Source organism: Paralichthys olivaceus, chromosome 9 (genome assembly GCF_024713975.1).
Source record: "Paralichthys olivaceus isolate ysfri-2021 chromosome 9, ASM2471397v2, whole genome shotgun sequence".
In the NCBI taxonomy this organism is placed as follows: Eukaryota; Metazoa; Chordata; class Actinopteri; order Pleuronectiformes; family Paralichthyidae; genus Paralichthys; species Paralichthys olivaceus.
The window spans coordinates 2,303,606-2,319,004 of record NC_091101.1 but is presented as its reverse complement, the minus strand read 5'-3'; the positions used below and the strand labels follow the sequence as shown (position 1 = coordinate 2,319,004).

Below are 15,399 nucleotides of genomic sequence, written 5' to 3'. Positions count from 1 at the left end.
TCTGGACACAGTCACAACTCTGACATCTGATCAGTCCTCCCATCCAGTGTGAGAACAAGCCACTTCAGTAGTAATGGCATAATCAAATTAGTCTGCACATTGTTAGTCATGAACAAATTCAGAACCAAAGAAAGGACATGATCATTACAACATAACAAGGATTAACAGTGCTTGATAAGGCAATGACACACAGAGTTCAAAGTTGTTTAGCTAATAAGTAGCTTAATGGTAGCAGTGTGCAGAGAAAGTGTCTATTGCACTGAGCATACTTCAGTTTGTGGAAACTCATTGATTCCACTGTTTCCTGGTTAGCTTTACAATAACAAAAGCAATGGAACTACATCTGTTTGTAAAGTCATGGATACTAAGCAAAGTATTGACATTAGGCCATCTACTAGGTTCAGAGTAGCATTCACATGCTGTACACACACACACACACACACACACACACACACACACACACACACACACACACACACACACACCACTGCACCAGCCCCACTGATAAAGAGCACTCCCACCACAATGATTCTGAGTTGATGTGTGAAAGAAATTAACATTTTGTTTTAGTGACCACTAGTGGTAGAGCCAAAAAAGACACAGCTCAGGACCATAAACATTCTTGGTCCAATTGTGTTACATTGCTCTCCTGGGTGTGTTCCTTTGTGTGGTTATATTGTGATAAGTGTGTCCCTACAGTATGTGTTGATAGACTCAAGGCTTGTAATAGACTGTGTGTGCTGCTAGTGGTGGGTTGGTGGTGGTGTGGTGGGGTCATAAACAGCAGAGTGGATACATTGTGTTGTGGAGATAAAAGATTCCACTGGACAGATCAATAGGCCATATCAGCCTGCTGTTAAATTACTGATAACACTATTTGCTTTATTTGCTTTTTTTCTGCTGCTGCACACATGCCACATTTCTCTGCCTGGAGCTCTGATGTTATACTTGACAGCTCTCTCTGTGTTTGTGTGTGTGTGTGCGTGTGTGTGTCTGTGTGTGTGTGTGTCTGTGTGTGTGTTCTTGTCCTATTTACAACATGCAGAATGAAGAGGGACTTTGGTCCTGACATGAGCACTTCAGTGCAGCTTTTACATGTTATTATAATAAAGTAAGTACTGAATATTATTTTCATTCGTTGTTACAATCATTGTGGTTCTTGGGTTCCCCTTACTTTTTCCTTTAAGTGCCTTATTTGAGCTCAAGTGTCCTTGCAACATGTCACAGGTGGAGCCAATGCAGCTGATTTCTGCTTTTGTGAACACAATTGAAATCATGTGGTGCAAGAAAGGAGGCATGTTGGAAACAGAGATGAAAATAAAATTGAACCTACTACATACAAGCATGAAATAAATACACATACAATTATAATGTGCAAATTCCTCGGTTTCTTAATGTTCTTTTTGACCTTTCTCTCTGTAGTCTCAAATATTCTTACCTTTCAGTTTATTTTTTAAGATGACAAGGAACAGGTGAAGTATAAAAAATTGTTTATCACAGTCAATAATGTAAATTGGCATGTTTAAATTAATCAAAGTTCAAGGTGACAAAAAATATGTGTGCACCTTTTCTCTGTTCCCAGTAGTAGCAATTTTCCTTTTTTGGACCTGAAGAAATGCCACTGTACATATTGCTCTTATATATTATAGGTGAGCAGAAATCTAACATTTGTACATCATAAATATATATATAATATATATTGAATGTGGTATCCTTTAGAGGTATACCAACAAGAAGCTCATAATACTTCAAATATTTACTGTAGTTATATAGAATTGGAATATGTGTATGTTTGCGTGAGCAGGCGTGTGTGTGTGTGTGTGTGTGTGTGTGTGTTTGTGTGTGTGTGGTGTGCATGAATGCATGCATGTGTGTGTGTGTGTTTGAGATTTATTTAGTCCCTTATTCAGACTTTGACAATACCGATGGCTATCAGTTTAATTCAGTGGCTTAAGAGAAAGTGATATGTCTAGTTTTGGTCCATTCTGAAACAGGAGTCTCTGTTTTTTATTTGGTCTCACTGGGTTTATACTCTCATTCAGCTCAAGTGGCAGCCAGCAACACAACCACTTTAATAGGTACAAACAGATTGTCTCCTCTGAAACCTACAATCCACTGAACTGAAGCAGTGTAGAAAAATTGCCTATACATTCTGATGGTGGAACATTGTTGTCTCAAACTTATTTTATCTGATAGTTTCATGGATTTTCTAAGACAGCTATAATTGAATGGCTTTCAAAATCCGTACTTCTTGAATACATTACGTACTATGTGGAGCTCAGGGCTCCATTGGTCATAATGTTATTGGCCTCATAGCGCTGAAGGTTAAAGTTTAAAAATTGTAACCCCTGTCTTTGAGGTTCAGGACGATGACGACACTTTTCAAACTTTGTATGTAGCTGGTGATGTTATAATTGTCAGAGAATATGACTTAATTATCCAGGCTGAAGCTCTTCAAATTGGAACATCTTCTCATAATTAAGAAGAGTGGAAGTCTTTCTTCTACTGTTATTGGATGTGACAGAAACAAGATCCCTGATGACAATAGGGACATGAAACAGGAAGACAAGAAATGGACGTTGGTGATGTCTTCTGTGAAAATGATTGGTCATATATCATCATGGAAGCAGTGTACTGCACTCTTCTGAGAGACACCCTATCAGATGTGATAGCTTTCACTTTTAAATGAATGTGTTTCTGCTTGTACACCATTCAAATCAAACATGTGGTTATTAAAGAGACCTTTTCTAAATGTTGCTGAATTATCTCTGTTGGACTCATTACCAGGGTTATTAACAAGTTCAACCTGAACAGCTGTTCTGCTTTGTTATGCCCTGACCCACATAGGTAATGTAAGCTGAAGCATTGAGCATTGGGCCTTAAGCACAGGGCCCAGAACAAAGTAAGATTGGGCTGACCTAAGAGGAAGAACCAAATTCATGTCTATTACCCAGTTTGTAAAACAGATGTGTAGACCAGTGGTTTCTTGCTCGCAGTGACCGACTCGCTTCCATAAAGAACTCTGGGGCCTCTGTATTACAATTTACTTATTGTCACAACTAATGACCATAGTTGTCACGGAATCAAGTCTAAATTATTGGAGAATATACATTAAATAGGCCTTAAACAATAACACAATAATATGAACCACAGTATGCATCTATTTGCAACAGACATGGTAAACAAATGTGTGTGTGTGTGTGTGTGTGTGTGTGTGTGTGTGATGTGTGTAATGTATAGCTACAGGACAACAGACAGTGTGGAGCAGATTTTCCTCTCTATGTCCTTATAAATGTTGTCAAGTGGCCAGCAATGACCCGATAGCTGGCCACTGTGTGTGTGAGCCTGTATGTGTGTGTGTGTGTGTGTGTGTGTGTGTGTGTGTGTGTGTGTGTGTGTACATGTCTCTGTCCAGCAGTAAAGTGTATTTTATTGCAGTTAACACTAAGGTCAAATAAAGCAGATTTATTTCTGCGGATTACTAGCACTCTGCTAGCCAGTCCATAAAACAGAAACCAATCACTGACACACACACACACACACACACACACACAAACACAAAACGAAGGACTGTGCTGGAAAGATATCATTGCTACTGTGTGAAATAGCCACTGTGAGAATAAAGGTATATGTTTAACCATTTTAGCCCTGAAGATCCACAAAGACTTTGAAGAGATTTCAGGTTTTTAAAGCTGGACATCAGCTCTCATCAGCTCACAACCCTCTCATGCAGGAACAGATGAACACTATTAACATTTTCCTTTCCTAAAATTCCACAGTTTCCATAGTGTTTAATGTTGTATTTCATTGCACTACCACAGTTATGTAGGGGCAGCTAATAAACACATTATCACTACTTGTGCCACTTTAATACTGGATGTTTTTCAATTATCTGAAGGAGACGAGCACAAACAGTAAAAATCAAATGCAAAAAGTACATTTAATTCTTGAATTCTTTGTTGTGGCCTCCTTCTTACAGGAGGCAGATCCTTGGCAGCGGCTGGAAGATGCTGATTCTTATTGTGTTGTCAAATGTACAGTATCCGTATCAGAAGTGGACAGCTGTTTTTTGACATGTACAGTATGTACTATATGTTAACATATGTTTCAATAGCTTATATACAGATGTAAACTGCTATAACATAATGTATGAGCTGGTATATCAGAGATATATATAAATAAATATATTGTTTCCCACTGCTCTGGAAACTATTTGTACTGTCAAGGGATGCGAATATTAGGTGGATGTCTCAGTATAATGCAATTCAATTAAAAAAACAATAAATACAACACTGTGCAGTTTCAGAAATGATCATGGAGCTGAATCAACACCTTTGACAAAGCAAAGGAGTACTCTATTACCCATCACTTATGTTGACCTCCTCCAGTGTTGCAAGGTCATTTCTAGACCACACATGGCTCAATTAGCCTGCTTTAGTTTAATAAAGCATTCTGTAGGAATATGGACATGTTCATTTTGACAAAGGGACCTGGATTTGTGAATTCACACTAAAGTAAGGTGCTACGTAGGTTCAAGGCCAGAGTTGCATGGCCGGTTTGTCCAGTTGGTAATCCAGCCACATGTAGACATCACAACTGAACAACATTTGACATGGTTTCATCATTTGATCATTGAGAGCAGTGGAAGCAGCTTTGTATCGGCTCCCTGGAATTTACATGATTCCAGACACATGAAAGCACCTTCAGTGAGTTGAACTGAACCAGCAACATGTTTAAATGGCCAAATAGACAGTTGTAGGGCAGAACATCTTTCTAGAAGCAGGATGGCAAAAGAAGCTGTTGAATGATTAACTGAATTAATCAATTAGCAGACAATAAAATGGCTCTTATGAATTTTTGTCTGTGCTGATTGGCTGCCATAACTTGGATGTGGCTCACTGGTCTGTCAGGAGCACGATAGGTCATAAATATTGATCTGCTGGTCATCTGTGTGTGTGTGTGAGTTTGCGTGTGCGTGTGTGTGTTTGTGTGAGAACAGTGCCTGCATGGTCAGCAGTTGAGTGTCATTGTTTGTTAGATCAAGCGAGGCACACAGAGGCCTTGCAGAAGATTTAAAACACAACAATGTTGCAAGTCAGTTTAAGAGACTTGACCCTGAATGTCTTACAGGAAGTCGTGTGAAAGGTTTGAGTGTGAACCAAAACATTTGGATGAAAAAATGCATTCTGTTTTTTTAGAGGGAAGGAAACATTATTTCTCCTGTAATTTGCTGGTGTGGAATAAGTAAATAATTGATCTTCACAGGGTTTCTTTTGCTGCACCACCATCAAACTAAGGTTACGTCACCTCTCTGTCGGCCTGAAACTATCCATCCCTCCATCATTCCTACTCCTGCTCAGCTGGAAATAGTCCCATAAGTAAGTATATAAGGAAATAATTGGTTCTTTTTGTAAGTTTGCACACAGTGTGAGTTGTCTTCAGTATGTGCTTATGAAGGAACATGTTAGTGCAGCAGGATGGCTTGCTGATGTGTTTTACTATGGGGATGACAGTAAAGCTGTATAGGAATAAGACATATACACACACATACAGTGCTACAGAAGTAGGAGACATTCACTGTTCAATTTGTTCTGCCCGGATGTGTTGAATATTATATAAACATTTTAAATATCAACAGCTGTATCATTGAAATGCTAATAAAAAATACTGTACATTTCGTGAATAAAATATAAACATAGATGTCGGAAAATCTGATAAGAAAAAGACAGAGAGAAAGAGAGAGAGAGAGAGAGAGACATAAGGGGAGACGGAGACAGGCAGACAGTAGAGTTTAATGATTCCAGATGAGCTGAGCGGTCTGCCTGACAACTGAAATGAACAGGAATCAATAGTGAGAGCGTCTGTCTGCAGCAGATAAGACACTCACACACAATGTTGACTATTAAAGACGACAGCTTGAGATATTACACTATTAGTTATGCTATTTTTAATCAGCTATCATATTTAATTAATTCTTCAGGTCAGATGCTATCAGAGTGTCTAACTGTTAGTATGTATTGTGGTCGAACCGTGTGTGTGTGTGTGTGTGTCGGTGGGTGGGTCAAGTGTGTGTGAGCAGAGCAAGGGGGACCATAACTCCTGTAATGGGGAAGAGGAGGAGTGCTGATCTAAAATAAAGAACCTTGAAAAAAAGGAGATGTGACAGAAGCAGAGAGATGTATGAAAAAGGAGGAAGAGAAGGAGGAGGAAGAGACATAAAAGTCATTTAATTTAGATTACATGGGTTTTCAGTATTTGTTGATAGCAGACATCCGTGTCAGTATTCAATATTTTTACATTTTGAATTATCTAAGTAGGCTGTGTGAGTCTTGGCTCAGAACAACATTTCAATTGTGAACTGAAATTGTTCAAACAATATATTAAAGCATATTAATAAAAAGCATTTCAGGATAAAGATGTGTGAGATTTCCAGTGATATTAAACATGCAAATACTGTATGTAAATATTTCACCAAAACAAGACAAGCAGAATTATACCTTTATTTAAATATGACTAGAAGGTAGCTTCCATGGTTGGAGTTTCAGGTTTTCTAATAATAACAGGGAAGGTATAGTCATGCAAACTTGTGTGGAGCACATACATGGAACTGAGCAGAGACAGTATCAGCCAGAGGGGCGAGGAGATGGAAGCCTCTGTACCATCACCTCACTCTGACCAGCCAACACTGTGAGATCAAGCAGCTCAAGCTGCTAATTATAGTAATTATGATTCATTACTGGCTGAGATTAATTTAATAAAGAGGAGGTTGAGCAGAGCTCGTTAACCTTCATTAGAATAATTATAGACACAAGACACACACACGTGCACTCTCTCTCACATTCACACACATGCACACTTGTGACTGGAGAGAGGGAGTCAGTCTTTTGGCATACGCTGTGGGAACAAGGACACACACCTAATTAAATTATGGAATTTCACTATACTATATTATAACAATATTAAATTGTTCTGGTAATATTCTCTTTTTGTTGACCGCTCTTTTTCATATATTAGTTTAATTACATCATTCTATACTGTATATATGTAATTATTATCATTAAGCTAACTTATTATTGTTATTATTATTGTTGTTGTTGGATCTGGATAAAAACAGCAGTCTTCCACAGAAATGTCAATTGCTCTGTAAGTATTTGGATTTTAGGGTCTAAGGGGCTCAAAGCTCACTTGTCAGAGTCATGGAGTCGGACTGATTTTTAAACTGCATCATGTATAAACCAAGAGTAAAGTTGTCATGTGTCTTTTATTCGACAGGCCCTGGATTTATTCACCCCTGCGTCTCACCTGCAGATAAAACTAAAATAATAAGAGTCTTCCATACTCCTCTGTTCACTCTTCCTGTTGCAGTGTGTGGCAGTGCTTTTTTCCACTTCTTAAAATGCTAATATTTCCCAAGGTGAATAAGCTGCTGCGATATAAAGTTAACACATTGACTGTTTTAAAATAAAGTCATAAAGCCTCCGGGCGGAAGCAGGAAGTAGATCAAAAGGATCGTAATGGGTTCAGCTCTCTGATTGGCTAATCATGTCTCATTATTTCAGTCATTATTTTGCCCAACTTTTAATTTCGTCCCCCTAAGGATCATTGAGCAAGGCAATTACATGGAGCTGACCTTGTGTATTAGGGCCGGGGAGGAGGACAGGAAAGATGTCCCGTCGCCTCTCTTTCTTTTTGTAATTTCTTCCACAACAATATAAAAAGTGTGGCGTCAGAGCCTCGGCACTGCTCTCTACCCTCTGCGGTTCAAAATAAGAGTCAACGGAATATTAAGTCCCCAGCATTAGAATAAACACGTCGTGTGTTAAATCAAAATCCAATTCTGTGGTCTATTATTTTCTGGCATAGTAATGACTGCCAAGGATTAGGAATCAATATTTCACTGCAGCGGGGACATTACCGGCTTTATTCAGGCCGTAATTGAGTTTTGAGGAGAGGCCCTGCCCTGGAATCTGCATCCGAGATAAGAGCTGCATTCGTGTGGACGCACCGGTCGAGCTTTACGCATCAGCTCCAGTCCACATCGGTTCACACTCACCGCGCGCGTCCGCGCAGCTGCCCGCCCGCCTGCAGGCCACACACCTCTCACCTGCTCAGGCACGCGCACAAACAAACTCACATCCCGAGAGGTGCGAGCGCGCGCTTCCTTCGCCGTGTCTGATCGTCCTCGTGCTCGTGATGGACTGGTCTGCACCTCAACGTTATGTGCGCGCAGCCCCGAGATAATGGACCATTAGTGGAGGCTGGATTAATTTGTAGCCAATTACAAACCGCAGAGTTAAATAGGAATACAGAAACACACACACACACACACGGTCATACGTGAACGTAGAATAGAGAATAGAGGGGCCGGCTAAAAACCTAAAAAAGAGTTGAGGATTGCACGAGCTAAAGGAGAGAGGGGGTGGGGGTCTTCACTTAACTAATAGAGGGAGGGAGAGAGAGAGAGAGAGGGTGTGTGTGTGTGTGTGTGTGTGTGTGTGTGTGTGTGTGTGTGTTTTAACCATTAGAGATAGATCAGCGTCCGTTCCGCCCTCAACTCCCGTTAGGCTTCCAGAGCGCGCACCCTCCGGTGAGCAGATTAAGCGCGCGGTGCTGGAGGTCGGGACGCTGCGCTGTCTTATGTGTGTGTGTGTGTGTGTTGGTGCCAACGCGGGACACCGGAGCCGAACAAGACTCACAGACTCAGTGGCAGCGCAGACGATGTGTTGCAGCGGTGGACGCGGAGGATGAAGGGACAGAGCCGGGAGAAGAAGTTCAAAGTTTGACGGGACCGCGTCCGGTAGCCTGATCCACCCAGTCCCGCATCCGTCCACACTCACCGATGGAAAACTTTACCGGGCTGAAAACATCACCTCACACTGGATGTTGACCGCCGCGTGCTGTGAAGTTGATATTTTCAGATATGCAGTCCCTGTAAAACGGTTCAGTCGGAATCTTTTTACATTCAACACCGCACCTTTATTTAATTCGGATTTTCGATCTATGGGAAAAGGCGAGTAAAGTGATGAACCGGGACAGAGCGGCACCGGGGCCCGGAGGAGAAGGGGTCCAGGCCGTGATAAGCCGGGAAAGAGCCGTAGCAGGGCCCGTGGCGGACGCGGTCCAGTCCGCGATGAGCCGGGATAGAGCGCCAGACGGGGACGGGATTCAGACAGTGGTGGGTCCGGACAGCGGAGACGTGCTGGACGGAGTTGCCGCCGGGGAGAAGCGGCTCTTCTCTAACGCGGTTGCCGGAGGCAGAGATGTTCAGGCCGGGGAGAACCACTCGGAGCCCGCGCCGACAAATCCGGTGTTAGTCCCGCCACCGCAGGTAGATGCATGGATCAAAGTTGGGGGTGGGGGGGGGGGGGTCACTTCTGACAAACACACTGACAGACCCAGAGATTCAACATGTCAAAAGTTAAACGTGAAATAAGTAGCAGATAACTAGTAATTGATGACTGGAGTTTAAGTTGTGAAATGTTGTGTGTTCTGATGATGATGATGATGATGATGAAGATGATGATGGAATGGGTCATGTAAAACGTCCTGCGGCCCTGTGGTGACATGTTGTCCTCCGGTGAGGCCTCAACTCAGACATGTAGTATAACCAAAATGAGGAGCCAGTTTTGAAAGTGGTTTTAAAACAGTAAAAAAAAATAAGAATCACACACACACACACATCATTTATTGATGAAGAGGCGAATGAAATCCCCTGTTTCGGAAATTGTGAACTGCAGCATGTAAATGATGCAATAGTTCCCTTCCCTTTAATTCGAGAAATTATCTGCTAAACGAAAAGTTAAGTGTTATCGTTTAAAAATAGGCTTCAATTAAAGAAGCAGACTTAAATTGTCGGGAGAGCCTCGTGTACATGTATCGGAGACACATTAAATGTCTCTGGTGTTACATCCCAGTTTGGTCATGATGTCCTAAGGATAAATATATATTTTTATATATATTGATATTTAGAAGATCGTGTGTCTTCATGTTGTTGGTTGTTGTGAGGAGAGTCTTGTCACCAGGTCCCATGGATCAACCCCTCACGCTCCCTCGGATTATTAGAGAATAATAATATTAATAATGTGAGATTATTCCTGTAGACCTGCTCTAGACCGACCTCGTTAGTTAGTGAATGGTCCTAAGACACACTGAACTATTTACACTTGGCACCTTTTTCGTTTGGCATAAATCTTCAGGAAATAAATTCAGTGCGCACATCAGCGTTATGAGGGGTCAACCCGATGTTACCTGTGTGAGTGTTGGAGTCATGCATTCGATGTAAATAATAAACCAATGCTTTAAAAAGAATTCAAACAATCTTTAGAAAACCACAAATTCGTTTCGCTCATCCCTCCTTTTTTTCTGCACTCTGCTTTTCCTTCAACTGCAGACGCGTAAAAGTACAAGTGGGCTTGTTTGGTTTGCCTGCTGATAGCCTACTGACCGCTACATATTGGATACAGGGAATCTCGCTGATTTATGTCGCTGCTGTGTCTGTTTGCTTTATGAATACACTTTACAGTCCGTTTTATTGGCTGTGATGTGCGCTGTTCACACTGCTGTTTGTCTGCCTCCAGGTCACAGCGTTTCTATCGCCAACTTTAACACTAGGTAGTGGACCATACATGTCCCTACTCCCTGAACGTAACCTTAAATAATACAAATGATTATGATTAGAATTATAATAATTATGTTATTATTATGTAATTGTATTCATTATATTACATGTAGCATATTTATTATAATAATAACGTTTAATATTATTATTACATTGTAATGTAAATAATTGTGGCACATATTCCAAATGAATAATCATAATGTGACCATAATAATAATAATAATAATAATTGTTCTAATTATAATAATATACATTATTACCATTATTATTATTATTATGATATTGTTGCTAATATAAAGAATAGTTCAACATATTCTAGATGAATATTGTAATACTAATAATAATAATAATAGTGGTAGTTGTGGTAGAAGTAGTAAGTAATTGTAAGTCGGTTGGACATGATGAGACGCGGTGAGCTCCACAGGTTCGTGCCGTGTGAACAGCTTCACTTCAGGGGCGAGTACAAGCAGCTTATAACGAAATGACGAATTGCGGTGTGTTGTTTGTCAGGGCCCCGCCGGGCACCGGACCACCTCTTTCTCCGTGCTGGACATCCTGGACCCAAACAAGTTCACGAGCAGCCGGCGACAGCAGCAACACGCGAGCCACCGGGGAGAGCGCGAGCTGAGCGCGTACGGAGCTGAGAACCGGAGAGGAGGAGGAGGAGCGGTGGAGCGCGAGCCCGGTCTGGAGCCCAGCAAAGGCTGCTACGGTGCCGAAGAGTACCCGAGCAGTAAGTGTGACTTTACACGGGATGAACCTTTAAAGACGGGCTCTTTAAAGACAGGTGTTTTCCCACCTCTCCCCCTGTCCAGGTGTGTCCAGTACACACACTCCGTTAGAAATAATAATAATAATTCGATATATTATATGAATGTAGCATTATTAACAATAAAACGTTATAATAAAATCACCACTATTATTATTATTATAAAGGTTGTTATAAATCTAAAAGGAACAGCTCAGTTCAAAAAGACAAAAGGCCCGAGGTGGGCTAATAAAAAATGTGTGTGTGTGTGTGTGTGTGTGTGCGCGCGCGCGCGCGTGTGTGACATCGGTATTATTGATTGGTGAATATCTGTTTCAAACAGTAGCCTGTACTCTGTTTCCGCTCTGTTATTTCATCTCCTCATTTTCTAACGTTAATTTCGTTAATATCTTTAACATTTAGATTCAAGGATTAATGAATTAATTATTAAGATAAATGTAACAATGCTTCAATCTGCTCCGATATTTTTTAAACAATAAAACACGAATACAAAATGAACAGTACAAATATTGGTTTACATTGAGAAAAAGTAAAACATTAAATGCAATGAACCAGTTTTCAGTGAAACCACTGGACCTTGGAGTAGGTGAATGTCATATACATACTGGATATGCTTTTAAAATGAAATGAATTTTGCTGTAGGGTTTATTGAAATAACAGCTAAATGCTCATTAAAATTCCACCAACAGTATGTTGAAAAAGGATTGTCATCTAATGTTCTCCAGAGGAAAGTTTTCCTAAACCTTACATTGAAGTAGAATGAATGAGTGATTTAGTGTTAGGCCTGTGTTCTCTGTGTGAGTTAATCAGAGGTTGTGCTTCAGACAACAAGTTCAAAATAATTCTCAGCCTCCATAATTGCTGAACTATTTCTATAATTCATAATGATGCAAACTTTTACGTGTTTAATCAATTCACTAGTTAAAATGTTTAAACATTTATCAGCTTTTAAATCAATGTTTGTTTTTAAATTATCAGTTGTGTTGCTTTTCCATATCATCCTGTTAAACCCTGTCTTTGAAGTCTTTAATCCAGACACATGGACATGAGTTGGACAGATTTTTACCTGAATTGTGGGTTCACTGCTCACATTTCTATAATGATTTCAGGGCAGAGTATGATTTTTTTTTTTACCATGAAAGTGGCTTATTAAAATTACAGTAAAGTAAGGACTGATTTTTTATTACACTTAACGTAGAACTCCAAATTTTAGATATTTGACCACCAAGCAAGGCTCCAGTTGTTTGTATAATTGCAAATTCGTCTGGGAATAATTTGTTTTATTGAATCCTAACCCACAGTATTCACTGAAATTATGAGGGTGTTTCCTGCAGTTGGATTGATTATTTCAAGATTTATATGGGTTTGAACCAAAGTGTAGTCTTCATAAGTGTATTTTTTCAGTTAGCATTATAATTGTTAAATAACAGAAACGAACTGACAGACCGCCAAACAGGAGTAGGAAGAACTCCAGCGGCCTCAGTGAGGGCCCACAGCTCATTGTGTTCTCTTCAGATGATTCTGACCATTTATGGAGACTGATCCATCTGAATTGGACAATCTCAAAACGTTGGACATTAACAGCTCAGAAAGAATTATAATTGTAAGGAATAATGACTTTGGACTAAGGACTTAAATACTTAGTTCCTCTGAGAAGGTTGTTTTATAAGTGGAAGATTTGCACATTTTCACATTTAGTAATATATACATTCAAACACACGTGTGTCTGTGTTTGTTTTAACAGTTGACTAATTTATTCATATTTTTATCTGGTGAGCATAATTTTACAGTTTATTACACAAATAGTGCAGAGGTACAAGCACTGAACAAATACAATCACACAATGAGGCTTTCAGGATGCGCATGTGGTAATTCATCATTTGATGAATTAAAAAAGTATTTGGTAATACAAACCAGTAAAGCATAGTGTAAAGTAAATAATATAAAGTATTATGCAATATAATAAATTATAGATAATAAGAAATAATACAACTAATAAAACATATTTTGCTTACATGGTGGTTATCTATAAATATTGACACATTCACTGACACACCACAAATCTGAGGCAGAATTCTGTAATCCAGGGTCAAAGGAAAAACTGTTTGCTAAAATCTACATGAAGAGAGACTGGGAGAAAGAGAAGGTGAAAAAGGCTCCACAGCAGATCAGAGAGAATTTTTCCTCAGCAAACATGTACTCATTCTTGTCACTTCCGATTGTTTGTCAGTACTCTGGTTGAGCCTACCATTTGGCAGCAGCAATGGTCATCAGAGGAAGTGCAGCTCAACCCTCTGATTGCTGGGGGGGATTTACATCAACATTCCTTCATACGGTTGAGTTGTGATTATGACATTATTATTATGTCGTAATCTGACATTGCTTTTTGTGTGTATTTTCAGAGGAAGGCTTTGCATACAGAAGCCCAGATGAAGATGACTACCAGAGATCCGGGACGCCAGACTCAGAGGCTCAAGATGGCCCCTACAGCAGTGAAGAGAGCAGCTCAGCCTTGCCCAGTAGTGGAGAGAGAGAACTGGGCCAGCACAGCCACCAAGACCCCTCCAGAGACACCAAGAGCCCAGGAGGAGGGCCTGAAGGCCAGATCAGCAATGGCCAGACCAATGGGGGCCAGGGGGTCAAGCCCAAGAGGAAGCGCTCAGGCTCAGACTCCAAGTCAGGGAAACCCCGTAGAGCCCGGACTGCCTTCACCTACGAGCAGCTGGTGGCGCTGGAGAACAAGTTCAAATCCACCCGCTACCTGTCAGTGTGTGAGCGGCTTAACCTGGCCCTGTCGCTCTCCCTCACTGAGACCCAGGTCAAGATCTGGTTCCAGAACCGCCGGACCAAGTGGAAGAAACAAAACCCTGGTGCCGACACATCCGCCCCCACCGGCGCAGGAGGACCAGGAGGGACTGGGGGAGCAGGGGGAGGAGTAGGCCTGGGGGGTCTCAGTCCTCTCAGCCCGTCCCCCCCAGTCAGTGGGCACCTGGCCATGCATGCTGGCTATGCCAGCCACCATCACCCTCCCACCGGCAGCCTGGTTCAGCTCCCTTTCCTCACTGCCAGCCACGTCCTGTCCCCCTTCATGTTGGGGACACAGAGCTATGCTGCCCCCGCTTTCTACAGCACACATCTGTAGACACATGCCACAGAGAGGTTGGAAGCTACACACAAACACACACACAAAGACCTGACAGATCCACCCTCGGAAACACTCTGAGCCAGAGAGACTGAAATGTTTCAGTGTAGGAGTGAACTGCAGCAGCAGAGCAGGCAGACTGTTAGTGATCAGCTCTGCTCCTGTTTTTACTACCAACGTTTGAAGGCTTTAATTTCAATGGATTATTTTGATAGAATGTGAATATCTTCCAGAAACTGTACATAAACCTATGTTCTAGCTCCCTATTCTGAATGCTGTTTTAAAATATGTAATAGGCAAATAGCTGAGTTCTTTGTTTTGAAAAAAATAAAAATCTGTATGAATATTGAATGTTTATTTATGACTTAAGGAATGGCTTGATCTATTGTCAGTACCGTGTAACTCCAGCTGTGATTGTTTTCATTGGGACTGTTTCTGTTGAATTTGTTTCCAGAAAATCCTTGGATGTATTGAATCCTCAGCTCAACATGATATTGTCTTTGATATTAAAATAATGACAATTAAACACTGAAAACCTGTCCAGTGACCCTTTAATTATGAAGTGAAGGATGGAGCAGTGGAACAGTGGAGCAGTGGTTCAGCAGTTAGCTACCTCAAAGCAACAAGGTTTTGTGTTGGAAACTGGCGGTCGGCTGCTGTGGGTACCTGCAGTTGGTCCATGGTATGATGTGATGGACTTCACAGTTGAACTCAGCATGAAATCTTTATAAGTGAATTCACAAATTGCAGTGACTTCTTTAAAATGATTCCACCATGGTCCGAGCAGGCTCTTCAAGTCCTGGACCATGTGACCGTCAACATAATGACAGTACTGACAGTGAAATTGACATTATAGAGGAGAGACTCAGT

General features: G+C 40.9%; 1 protein-coding gene across 1 annotated transcript; it reads left to right on the top strand.

The window, feature by feature from the left end:
• Window positions 1–8,903: 8,903 nt before the first annotated feature.
• nkx1.2lb (NK1 transcription factor related 2-like,b) lies at window positions 8,904–14,652 on the top strand. The gene is made up of 3 exons (XM_020079393.2): window positions 8,904–9,328; window positions 11,129–11,351; window positions 13,790–14,652. The coding sequence occupies exons 1-3, from the start codon at window positions 9,023–9,025 to the stop codon at window positions 14,527–14,529; spliced, it is 1,269 nt and encodes a 422-aa protein (XP_019934952.1). The 5' UTR covers window positions 8,904–9,022; the 3' UTR covers window positions 14,530–14,652.
• Window positions 14,653–15,399: the final 747 nt, after the last annotated feature.

Excerpts from the sequence above, each read along its gene's own strand:
- nkx1.2lb (XM_020079393.2), top strand. The coding sequence starts at position 9,023 with ATGAACCGGGACAGAGCGGCACCGGGGCCCGGAGGAGAAGGGGTCCAG. Across the intron at positions 9,329-11,128 it reads TGTTAGTCCCGCCACCGCAG|GGCCCCGCCGGGCACCGGAC; the intron begins GTAGATGCATGG and ends GTTGTTTGTCAG. Across the intron at positions 11,352-13,789 it reads TGCCGAAGAGTACCCGAGCA|AGGAAGGCTTTGCATACAGA; the intron begins GTAAGTGTGACT and ends GTGTATTTTCAG.